Source organism: Emys orbicularis, chromosome 13, assembly GCF_028017835.1.
Source record: "Emys orbicularis isolate rEmyOrb1 chromosome 13, rEmyOrb1.hap1, whole genome shotgun sequence".
NCBI lineage: Eukaryota > Metazoa > Chordata > Testudines > Emydidae > Emys > Emys orbicularis.
Window position 1 is genome coordinate 42721656 of NC_088695.1, and position 12848 is coordinate 42734503.

At 45.9% G+C, this 12848-nt stretch overlaps 1 protein-coding gene and 1 non-coding gene across 2 annotated transcripts; both read left to right on the forward strand.

Annotated features, from left to right (window-relative positions):
* Positions 1–1587: 1587 nt before the first annotated feature.
* Positions 1588–1660, forward strand: TRNAR-CCG (transfer RNA arginine (anticodon CCG)). The gene has a single exon. It is a non-coding gene; the product is annotated as a tRNA-Arg (tRNA).
* Positions 1661–5799: 4139 nt separating this feature from the next.
* On the forward strand, positions 5800–12848 carry C13H17orf58 (chromosome 13 C17orf58 homolog). Its single transcript, XM_065415865.1, has 5 exons — positions 5800–5863; positions 8081–8713; positions 8845–8934; positions 10579–10770; positions 11304–12848. The coding sequence occupies exons 1-5, from the start codon at positions 5800–5802 to the stop codon at positions 11492–11494; spliced, it is 1170 nt and encodes a 389-aa protein (XP_065271937.1). The 3' UTR covers positions 11495–12848.

Consider the following 12848-nt stretch of genomic DNA (forward strand, 5'->3'; position numbering starts at 1 on the left):
GGTTTATGATCCCCCTCCAAGTCTGGCCTGCAAGGCCTCTTGGCTGGGGGCATTTTCCTGTGCTGGGGCCACTGCCCTGGGTCCTCCCTTGCTCTACCCAGCTGCTCACCACACCTGGCTCCAGATTGCTCCAGCTCCACTTTGCCTCAGCACTGATACTGCTCTGCCTCCAGTGCAGCTCCCTGGGCTGCTTCTGTTCTCTCTGGCTGGTATGGCCCTGCTCCCCAGCTCAGTTCAGGCCCTGTTCCAGGCAATTCCAGATCACATGGAGGACGGAACCCCCATGGCTACCTGACTCCCTCATTAGCTTGTTCACCCTGTCAATCAGGCTGACCTGGAGAACTGTCCTCTCCCCATTATTCCTGGGGATTGTCAGTCTCAGGGTCCTGATTTCCCATTGACCCTTCTCCTTTCTTTTGGTACTGGGAGCTAGCCTACCAAACCCAGGGAACGTTAGGTATCAATGGGCAGAACCCAACTGATTCTGGTGAAAACTGGAAGTCTGATTTCCATTAAAATCAGGCCCAGAGTGCCCATTTGATACTGCAGTGGAAACTCTCTCTCCTCCTGCATACACATAGCACAGGCAGCAGCTTACTAGAGGGTCACACAGGTTGCTTTGGTTGGCAGAGCTATACACCCAGCTAGCCTTGGTAGACACAAGCAATGAAGTATGGAGCCTGGGCAGTATGAGCCAGCTAGGCAGAGCTGAGGTAGTTATGGTGGTGGGGCAGGGGAGGCTTGCTGTGGGACCCAAGACACCGGTCATCAGCTGTAGAGGTTGCAGTAGCTGAAGGAACCAAACCTGGCAGGTGCCAGTGTTTTGATGGACGGGATAAGGGTCGGTGGCCTGATAGGGTGGAAAGAAGGAGATGACAATCAGAGAACTTGGGGTGAGCAGCCAGCTATGGGAAGCTATTGCCAGGGGGGCAGGACATGCTGTCAGTGGGGTGCCCAGGAGGGGCTAACGGGTGCGCTACGTGTGGGGGAATGGGTGACATGGAAGGCGTGTGTGGGGGACAAACTAACGTCAGACCTGCATGAGAGTGGGCAGAGCTAACATCAGGGGAGAGCTACTACAGGGGTATGGGCGCAGAGGGCAGTGCTAACGATGGAGGGGGCTCTGGAAAGGCAGCAGCTGTAGGGGACGCGGGAAAGGAAAGCCTTACACTATGTCCTGGGCGCGCGCGAGGGGGCGTGGCCAGAGCACAGGGGGCGGCATGGGGGTGACACCGCCTACCGGGGCGCGCGGTGAGGGAGGAGCTAACGGCCGTTGCGCGCGAGTGAGGTCCTCGCGTGTTCGGGGAGGGGCTAACGGCGGGACGCTGACAGGCTAAGGGCGTGTCGCGAACGGCAGGGCAGAGCCCAGGCACAAGTCCTTAGCGCGCCTTGTTGATTGAGAGGGCTGGGGAGGGGCGGAGTCAGAGCTCGGCGGGTTTGGGACCGAGTGGGGGGCGGGCCATCCTGAGCTGGGCGGGGCTCTTAGAGGGAGGCTGGAATCATCGAAGACCAAGGGCTGGGTCGGGGCGGAGCCAGTTGGAGCCGGGCGGGGCCTTTAGAGCGCGCCCGTCTCCGTTTTCACTGGGTGACCCAGTGGCCTAATGGATAAGGCATCAGCCTCCGGAGCTGGGGATTGTGGGTTCGAGTCCCATCTGGGTCGTGCCGATCACACGTTTTGTAGCGAGCCGAAGTAGCCTAGTAAATTCGCGTCTGGGCGCCCCGCCGGGCTCCTGGGCCGCTTCCACGTTATTATCGCCCGCAGGGGCTGCACATGCCGCCGCCCTGATACACTTTTAATCCTGCAGTCCCGCCTCCCGTGCACGGGGGAGGCGACGCGCAGGAGCTAGGGGATTATTGGCGGCTGGTGCATGTAGCAGGGCTGCGATGGCTGCGTGCACAAGGCCGGGGATTCCTGCACCAGCGCGGGGGCAGCCTGAGGCAGACGTGCCCAGTGCAGCTCGGCCCCTTAAACTCCGCCGGGCGGAAAGAAATCCCCGTGTGGCGGGGCTGCGGGAGCTGCGTCCAACGAGCCCCGGGCTGGCCCGTGCTCGGGCCCCGGCGCGCTGCGAGAGGCAGCCAGATCTCCGGGCTGCAGAGCGGCCTCCGGGGCGGGTGTGGGCTTTTCCTGCCGCGGCCCGAATGGGTCTGGGCCGCCCGCAGAAAGGGGCAGGCGATGGGCCGGGCCGGGAGCGCAGAGGCGGGTTTGGAGCGCGGCGCCGGTTCCCATGTAAACACGGTCAGACCAGGAGCGCTCTGTCGCCAGGGGCCGCCGCTGGGCACGTGAGGGCGCGCGGGAAACAGGAGCCAGCCCCGGCCTGCGTCTGTCAGAGGGGCGCAGCCTGCCCAGGACAGGGCGCGAGTCTGGGGCTGGGCCCAGGTGTGTTTCTTGGTGGCCTTTCCTGGCCAGGGCCGGGTGCCGGCTCCCGCCCTTCTCCCACCTGAGGCGATGTAAGTTGATGACGCCTCATGCTGTAAGTAGCAGGAGGCCCCCTTTGTTTTGCACTTTGAACGGTGGGAGAGGGACTGGGCTAAAAGCCTGAGCCAAAGCCCATTGCAGTCGGGCCACTGACTGCAGGGAGCTTCGGATCAGGGGCCTCGTTCTGTACCGGAATTTGTATCAGTCTAGCTCCTTATTGGTTTTGATGGGGCCTTCCTAGCTGTGGGGGCTAGGTGCTGCTGGTTTAGCATCTTGAGGCTTTGTTGTGCTTTGTTTTTGGCATGCAATTGGATTATGGTGAGATACAGAGGTAGACCAGGCCTTCATTTGGACTTAATTTTTGACCTTTTAGGCCCAGTTTTTTAAAGGTATTGAGACATTGTGTTGTGTCAGCGTTGCAATGCCGAAGGGATTTAGACGGCTAACTTCCTTTGTAAGGCATGGGCGCCTAAGACTCATTTAAAATCAATGGGATTTAGATTCCTACGTGCCTCTGTCACTTTTGAAAATGGCCATCTAATCGCTTAGGTCTTGCAGTGGTAAGCAGATGGACACCTAACTACTTTTTAAAATCTGAGCCCTAGTGTTTTGTAGTGAGCCATTGTTCATCACACATCAGGGTGATGATGGCATCAGAACTTCAGTGTTCTTTTCTCGATGGTGATTAGGAATGGGGAATTCATCCTGTTTTTCACTGCAAGCCAGTATTGTCACCAGTGCAGGTCTCTGGGGTTTTTCAATAGATGTAATTGGTTGCTAAAATTGTAGTTCTAAACTTTTCTCATAGGGAGAAGGAATCCTATACTAGGAGTAGCAAAGAGTCCTGTGGCACCTTATAGAAGACGAACAGACGTATTGGCGCATGAGCTTTCGTGGGTGAATACCCACTGCGTCGGATGCAGGAATGTTTCACTACAGTTTGCGAACCAAAAAGCAGCTTCACCAGTAGTAGCATCAGTGCAAAGGCTAGTGTAGACATGTTAACCACCATATTGTCCACAGTGCTACCAGTGAAGCTGAAATTTTAAAATAGCTGAATTTTTAGGAGAAACACCCGGACATAGACACAACAATATAGTAAAATGGATTGTATTATACTGACAGAGTTTTATCAGAAGGTTGTATCTATTTAGTGGTTTCTTTATATCATCAAAAAGTCCACATGCTTCTGATACATCCCACATACATACTCCTTAAGTAGATATCAATTACACCCAGAAAGACACGTTCACATGTAGCTCCTCACATATTCATACTCACATCTTGCCCCATACATCCTTTACATAAGGAAGAAAATGCTGAATCAGGAGAGAGCGAGCATAGGCATCGTTTTCTTATTCCTTATCCTCCAGGGGGCGCCAGTGCTTACCTAGTCTGGTGTTCAGACACTAACCAGCTGACTTATTTACTATTTGAGGAATTTAAACAATATAAAGAGTTTAACATTCAAAGAAGCATAACAAATTCACTTAATTATTTGCAGGTTGTATTTGCTCCGTGCCTGCCATCGCACAGTCCCATAGAAGCATATTAGATAAATGTTACAGAACAACTGTGTATTTCATCTAATCCACCCCATTGCTTTTTCTGGTGTGTAGCCCCTCACTGTCCCACCTAACCCCAGGAGAAATGGAGAGGAATGCACTGTGCTGGGACAACTCCTAAACAGCCAAATTAATAAAATATAAATGGCTAAGATGTTTAACGTGAATCCCCAGTTGTGAATTCAGTTCAGCATTGTGTCTGGGTTTAGATTTCTACAATGTTTTTTCCCCACATTAACATACTTTCAGATTTAAAACATTTAAAAGGCATATTGTAACCGAAGAAAAAGAATTAACACATGATGTAATGGGAAATTAAAGAATAGGGTCATATATGTATTACAATTTCCTTACATATTGCAAACCATTTTAGATATATAGAGAATAAACTGTACACAGCTATATGAAATAAGACTTTGTGCTGCTGGGGAATTTGTTGGAATATATAAGACAGTCCAGCTATAAAGAAATACCAATTATCTACGAGACATCAACAAAATAAAATTTCCACTCTAACTGGTAGCAACCAAAATAAGTTTTCATATACCTCTGGTCTGTTTTATTTAAAATAATTAAACAGAATGGAAGTTTACCATTTACTTCAGTGAGGGCAAATATCCAATCCTAAAGCTGCAGTATTCTCCCAACCATTTTCTGTCTTGACTGGTAACTTGATACAGAACATGCCGACAGGCGCATTAGAAATCCATAGAGCGTTTATATATATTTATTCTAATGCATTGATCATTCTTAATAAACCATTTAAGCTTAAACTAAGTGATAGATACTACAACATTCAGCAATCTTTTGGGGCCTTTCATTGCATAGCTTTCCTCTGTCTGTAAAGATGGGCTTCAGTAAGCAGGCTACAGGATATTTCTAATGACCTTTAACAACACTTGTCTAGTGCTTTTTGTGTTCAAAGCACTAAACAGGCATAAACTAACTGATTAATCCTCATAACATCCCTTATCAGGCAGTGGGGTAAGCAGCTTTAGTGAACATCTGGCTTGGTAATAAGAAGAAAAGTCCTCAACTGTTTAAACTGGTTATATAGGAACAAGCATATTGGGCTAAATGAATCCCACATCAATAAAGTTACGCTCAAGATGAATTTGACTCTGTGTGTGTAAGGTGAGAGGAGGGGGTGTCAGAGTTCTAGATACTTATTCAAGTTACTGAAACCGGGTTTTAAAATAAATTGAAACTACTACAGGGAACAGCAGACCTTTCTGTTGAGAATGGACAATGACTATAACAAATTTGCAAAATCCCCATGAAGTAAGGGCTGAAATAGCCAGATGTACAATATAATTGACCTTAAAAAAACATGCACCCATTATAACCAACTATGCATAAATGCTCAGCTCATCCCTCCCTGTCCCCAAAGTAGCTGCTGACATGTAGTGGTGATGTTTTCCCTGATTCTGTATGCTGCATTTTAATGCAGTTCCTTGTATCCAATTATGCGTTGATATGTTTTGTACAGATTCCCCTCAGAGGTAGGGAAGGAAAACAAGACCCCAACCCTGACTAGTTTGTGTAGAGAGTAGGAGTTTAGGGAAGATTCGTTTAATCAGGCAAAGACAGAACTGACATTTCAGGCAATTGTATCCAGCGTGGGGGGGCTCCATGCACATTTCTCTTAGGAAGTGGCAGTGGGAGGCTAGCAGGATTGCGGCAGCTTGGTCTTGCTCCAATGGTTTGTCCAGGGAGCGATTCATGTTTCCCCTAAGGCTGCCTCTCATTAGCATGAACCAGGGGGAAGGGCATAAAAGACTCCAGTTCATTTAGAGTCTGGAAAAGGTTTCCTTCAAAATGACAACCAAAGCATTCTGGCTCCTCTGTTTTGTCATGGGACCATCGTCCAACTTGGTGGCAGGTAAGTTTCTTAACATTCCAAGGGAGAAAAGGGCAGATTTGCTGTTTCCAGCAAGGAGGGGAGAGGCTGAGCGTCGCTCTTTCCCACAAAGACTGGACACATTATTTCTAATTCTTGCCCTGACAGCCCTCTCCAGCTGCATCCGTTTCAGCACGCTGCAGCAGCAAGCACGAGAGCCGAGGAAAGGAACATTTTAGCATGTTCATTGGTCAAGAAAGCAAGCAGAGACACTTGATGTGTCAGAGGAAGGTGTGTCTGGGGAGGCTGGAGAGCACCTGCAAGAAACAGAGAATCAGCTAATGCCACGAACCCTGAGTTAGCCAGTGTTGAGCACTTTGTGAGTTACTTAGTGGTTCGTGTGTGGTTTCTTATGTGACTTTTGTTGCCCCTTCCTACTCCCTGTAGGCTCCAAATTTGTGGTTTAATTCAGCTGTTTTGAGCTCCCACCTGTGCCTTCTGCATGTCAGACTAAACAGATTTGTTACTGCATCCCGCAAGGGGTGTGGAGGTCAAAGGTGCATCTCTCCCCGAGGACAGAAAAGATCAGGTGCTATGTTGAAGTTCTATTTTCCCAGTCTCCAGAGATCTAACAGGAATTGAGGGGGATTGGAAATCTGGGTCATGACAAAATGCTTAATTTCTTCTTAGAAATTCAGTGCTTAGTGAAAGTGTGTCTTGGGGGTAAACATCGCAGGTAGGAGATGTGTTTGAAAGGACTTGTTCTTTGAAAGGCTCCATGGCTCTAGGCAGAACAGCTCCAGTGCACTCTGGCATGTCCCTATCTTCAGCTTGTACCCCCCCCCCCTCCACTTGTCTTCATGGAAATTTCTGACTTTGTATGCATTCAGCCCAAATATCAGGAAATCTTTCCCATGACAACAGCTGGTGAGAGCAATGGAGAAGTAATGGTGAGGTCAACAGCTGAGAGTCAGGATTTGGAGATAAACCAGGACTTTATTCATCTGTTTATGTCAAATACTTCACAGGACGAGTCAGGATCGGCCTCCTACACACTGTTAACCGCAAACAGCGAGCACCCACATTGTGTGTGTGGGTAAACTGTTTTTAAATACTCTACATTGGCAAACTAATTGCATGGCAAGAATAGGCTGAAAAGGAAGAGGGAACCACAAATTTGAAGGGGAAAAAACTGCAGGGGAAAGAAAACTCTGTCTAAAAGGAAAGTCAATTTGCTTTGTGAGATTCAAAAGAGGAAAGGGATGGTGTGAAATGAGACCTGGAAATTTCCCCAGTTGGCCTGCACTGTGCTGTTAACCTGCCTGACCCAAAAACACAATTATATTTTAACATCATAATTTCTTAACTTTCATTTTGAAATAAAGGGCAGGTCTCTTTCAATCCCATCTTTCTGCCCTCAGGAACAAACTGCAAGGGCTCATTACTTAAAAGCAATGGCTCTTCTACCAAACATGAGCTTTTTGGGCTCCTTGACAGCTCTATGGCGCACAAGTCAGAAGTCCAAAACGCTGGATAAAGATCTATTCAGCAATCCTCAAAGCCCATGAGCATTGAAAAGTCCAGATTACATTGTCAATAAGGCGTCCCATGGATGGGAAAACCAAATAGTGCTGTTGTCATAGCCTTTTAAACAATCAGCCCGAGATGCACTGTGAATCTGGCTCCCCCGGATGCTCCCTGGACTTTCAGGGCTCTTTCGAGAGAAGGGTTTGTTTATAAATCGTGTTTTTAATTTGTAACAATAATAGTAAAAATGCAGATCACCAGGGTTCAGCTCGCACACAGCTGGGCCAAGTTCCGTGCTGGAGTTACTGGGATTCTGTCTGAAATAGGAGCTAGAAAGTTCCCCTCCAATCTTTCCTGTGTTTCTGGCCCCCGCATTTTTTGAAAGGCTGTTTTGTTGTACAAATCCCAGCTATTTTCAACCCTGCGGCATTTTGGAAAGGAGAAGCTAATTCAGATTTTGTTCCACAAGCAATGATGCCCAGAAAGGCAGGTGCTGTCCTTCTTTATGTGAGGACAGTGAAATCAGATATGGGCATTGTGCTTTATTCCTGTTAGAGGACCATTTATTGTTTATATTGTGGTAATGGCTAGAGGCTTCAATTGCCCCTCCCCTTGTGCCAGGCACTGTACATACATATAAAAAAAGGTCTCTGCCCCAAAGAGCTTACAAGTCATCCCCCCTCCCCCCAAAAAGTTAAAACAATTCTACCTCTTCTGTTTCTTTGTACATAGGATACCTGCCCTATATCGGAAAACCCATTCTGGCACTCAGCAAGAATGGGTACAGTGCAGCAGACTCCACACCAAGCCAAGCTAAGTTCCCATTTAGAGGCAGCAGTGTTGGTGAAGAGAATCAAACAGAGCATTGGTTGCTGTCTCCGGCTAACCCCCAGTGGCCAAAAGCTGCTGACATCCTCTCAGTCTCACCAGACAAAAAGAAAAAGGCCAAGACCTCAGTGGAAAACAATACGGGGCTGAGGAAAGAGCCTCACCAGGATGGCAGGGTCCTGGCTTCCGAGAGCCACATGGAGGGACCTCCTTCTGCTTCCTTTGACTTCAATCATGCAAACAGAATGCATGCAGATAGGTTTCAGTCCGAGGCAGCGAACAGCATCTCAGCACGCTTCCACCATAGAGCATTTTCCCATTATAAAGGCAGATCCTTGACTTTAGCTGAGATGCATCCTTTCCAAGACACAGGGGCAGTTGAGACAGAAGATCCCAATATGGTGGATCACCTCAACCGACCTGGCAAGATGAATCCCTACAAACAGCACGACCCTATAAGAAATGTCAGCAAGCCCTCCTGGGTCACCAACCGCCAGTCATCTAGCCTGCTGTATCACTTCAACGTGCTAAAGAAAGGTAAGGGGGAACCTCTATTGGAAGGGACTTTGTGACCTCTCAGGAGAACAGGGTTACTTACTTTCAGTCCTGAACTCCAGGGGGCATGTTGTGTTAATGCTGCATATCCACAACATACATGCCTGTTGCAGTTCTAGATGCTGACAACAAGGAGAAGGTGTGCCTGACGGAGTGCAGGAGGGAGAGGGATGAAGCAGAGGCTTTCTGTGTGAGTGAATTTGGTAAGACCGTTTTGTTCCATTGCATATATTCTCACTTACAGGCAGGCATGGCAGTCACTCTCGTTGGCCCATGCTACTAGCACATACATTTCCTTTCTTGTTTTTAAAAGCCTTCTTGGGCTTGCTCCAGCCTATTCTAACAACTGTTTTTAAGGCACCCATCACAGGTGTTCCTATACATACACAACAAATAGCATCAATCATGTTTCACTGTCTCATCCCCTTTCTGTCTGGCACTGGCCTTCTTAGTGTCTCCACTCCATCCACACATCACTGTCAGTGCTAAAGCCATTTCACAAGCCGTCTATATGATTCTCCATTTCTTATTAACCCACAGCTGGATACATCTCTCTCCCTCTACCTTTGTAGCTGTATTGTTTAACTGCCATTGCATTATTTACCTAGCTCTAATGAGTTTTAGGATATCATTTGGATGGAAGACCATGCCAGATGATGGCCTGAATAGCATGCTCTCGGCATTGCGGACTCCGCTTTAGCTTCATAGGACTTCTGCCTGCAGTGGTCATGCTGCAATAGGTTCTAATGGCCATTTTGTCACACACACAGATGATAGCAAAAGCTAGTGTAGTTCTGGGTTAATTGCACTGGAAATCGGCACACAAGTTTTCTGAATGGAGCTGTCTCTCATTATCAAAGAAGCAGGGGATTAGATGGTGTTTCTCAATATTTAAAAGCAGATAAGTAAAATACATGCCTAGCACCAGTTAACAGGTGTTTCTATTTCCAGAAAATAAGCATATTATGAGGCATCTGTTTTGCCTAGACATTAGGCAGTTTTCTACAAATGTAAACATTCCTTAATTTCCTTCGTCAAAATTTTAGAATGACGCCCAGCACTAGGTCTCTGATCGAGGCCTTGTACTGGCCCTCTGCGTATTTCATCCTTTAATGATTAAACAATTTCATTTATTTCTTAAATTAAAAAAAAAAAAAAAAAAGCATGTCTCTTAACCCAGCCTCAATGAACATTAATCTGCACAGCCCCATGGCCACGGTTCCCCTAGAGTGATCACAAAAGGAGCTTTACTCCTCATGAATTTACATCTAGGGATTAAAAGGCTAGTGGCTGCATCAAAGAGAAGTTTTCACTCCATGAGGCAGGTATGGCCTTGACCTTTGTCAAGGAAGTTTTCTAGCCTTACCTCTCCAGTGACTTTATCGCAGTCTATCTATAATACATGTGGGGGATTTTCCAGTCCCTTGGTTAACTCAGCCCAGGCCTGAGTCATTGAGGCAGAAATGGTGTAGCACAGCTCCACGTGGTTGGCTAAGATTAGGACTCATGCTACCTTAGCAAGCTGCATTGCAAGGATACTGAGCAAGAGGACTCTTTCAAATTAGATAACACTCTAGTGTAATATAGTAAGACAGCAGAATACTCTAATGAATGTTTCTTTTTCTTCTCCCTTTCAAGTGACTACTCAACCCTACCATTCCCAACCTGCACTGTTATTCAACAACACATAGGACTCAACTTTGAAGTACTTTATAAACTTTAAGACTTTTGTTCACTGCACCATTGAGATTCGTTTATAGCATCCACATGTATCATGAGCTGAGTATCAATGTTCCACTAGCAAGTGTATCGAGTGATCGTTTTCCCTCTCTCCCTTCTTAAAACAGCAGTGAATGGGATTGTTCATGATGTGGAAACACTGGAGAAAGGAGTCCGCCTGGTTACACTCTTGGTAAATAGTGACGGATTATACAAGATGAGTCGCCTGTATATCACCCCCGATGGTTTCTTCTTCCGAGTTCACATTCTCGTTGTGGATGCTTTAAACTGCAGTAAACCATGTCCAGATTTTAAACTTGGTAATGAATCCCAGCTAAATCCAGTCTATTTCTCCTTTCGGTGGTGTGTGATTTCAGTTAGCCTAGATTTAAAAGGGGTTCATGGGACAGTTTGGGCAGAAGGAACGGATTCATTTAGGAGCAGGAGGGACACAAACTGTTTTCTTTCTGGTTTCCCCATATCTGCAAAACAAGCCCAACTGTCTGTAAGGCAGAATGGTTAAAGCCATTCAATCCCCTAAAAATACATCTTGTAAAACATTTGCCCTGCTGAAGCTTTCACCTGCAAGCAGACCTGCTTCTTTTATCCAACCTCCAAAAGTCAAGGTGATGGTGGGGGGAGTTGGCATAGCCAGTTCCAGTTTTTGCCCATCTCTTGCTTTATTAATAATTTGAATTTTGCTACTTTAACACATTTGGTTTTAGCCCAATTTATGTTAAAAGAAAACGTGACTAAGCTACAATCATCCAAACGGGAACAGGCGTTTTTCTGAAATGAAACAAACAACAATGAAAATAAACCAATCCAGCGTAAATTCTTTGTTATTTTGCAGGAAGTAGATATATTGTGATGGGTCAGATCTACCACAAGAGACGGCAGCTCCCTGCACCTCTGCTGCAGTTCCTGAGAGGGCGTCTGCGGCCAGGAGATGGGCTGCTAAGGAGCGGCAGCAACTATGTAAAAAGATTCAACAGGAAGAGGGATCGTAAAGTTCAAGGGGTAGCTCACACCAAGTGTAGATGAGGCTACAGTCCTAACTGCTTTACTAGGGCATAAGCAGCACTGGCAGTCAGCTAGCAGAACAAAACTGGTCTCTCCTTTAATTGAGTCTGACCTTCCTTCCATAGTAAGGGTCCTTTTAGAGTGACTACAGCTCAGCTCTTGCTTAATTCTGTCTCCAGGACTGATGAACACCTGGTGTCTTATATGGTTTATAAAACAATGTTTCCTTCAAAGGTTCTGATTATATACAGATACCAATATAGTGTGCAAAAAACCAAAACAAAAACCAACCACCCACAGCCTAGGAATCAAACCTATTCACTCACTGTAGAGAACATTAACTGGTTAGTGGATTTCCCTTTAAATATGGTTCCAAAATAGGCTATCCTTTTTGTAATACACAATTTAAATCCTAATCTTTGGAAAATAACCCATGATGATTATTTTTAGAGCGAAATTCTTTTGTCAGCACCTCTTATGTATATCAGGAGTAACTGGAGTCACGCTGGCTTTCCACCACTTTAACTGAGAACAGCTGTCGCTTACTGCTTAGATTAATATTCAAAACTGTGTATTTCATAGTATTAAAGTTCTCAATGCAACGAGATGCTAAAGAAGAGCATTCAAACCCTGACTCTGTAATGTGTTGCATGATCATTTGTAGCTCAAAGGCTGCACACCATAAATATGTAGACATTTGTTTTGAAGCACTATCACATTAAGAATTCTCACAAATAAAATTTTTGCAGCACTTTGGTTTCCTCCACGTACATAATACGGTTTTTTTAAACAATGTATAATTATACCATTTTTCTCAAATATAAGGGACCAGATTTTTCTTGTCATTTAGAAACATGTTCAACATACATAGGCTACAGCACACCTTATTGGAGCTTACACGTATGTTCAGAGATTGATCCATTTATAGATTCCAAGGCTAGATGGCACAATTGTGATCATTTAAGTTGACCTCCTGCATAACACAGGCCATACAACTTCCCCAAAATAATTCCTAAAGCTTTTTCTAAAACATCCATTCTTGATTTTAAACTGGTCAGTGATGGAGAATCCACCATGACCCTTGGTAAATTGTTCCAATGTTTAATTACCCTTTTAAAAATTTATGCCTTATTTCATTAATTGAATACAAATCATGCACAAATAGCCAATTAGTATGTGTACAGTTACCTATTTGCATGTACAAATTATGGTACTGAGGCATGCAAATCAGTCATGCAATTGCATACACATTTTGCATGCCTAATTACTCTTCTAAAGTGGATGTTCAACCCTGAAACTATTGAGTGTATTTGGTATAATTTTTCTATGAAGACAAGTGTATGAGGTTTATATCTGCAAAACAGTAAAGCTACCT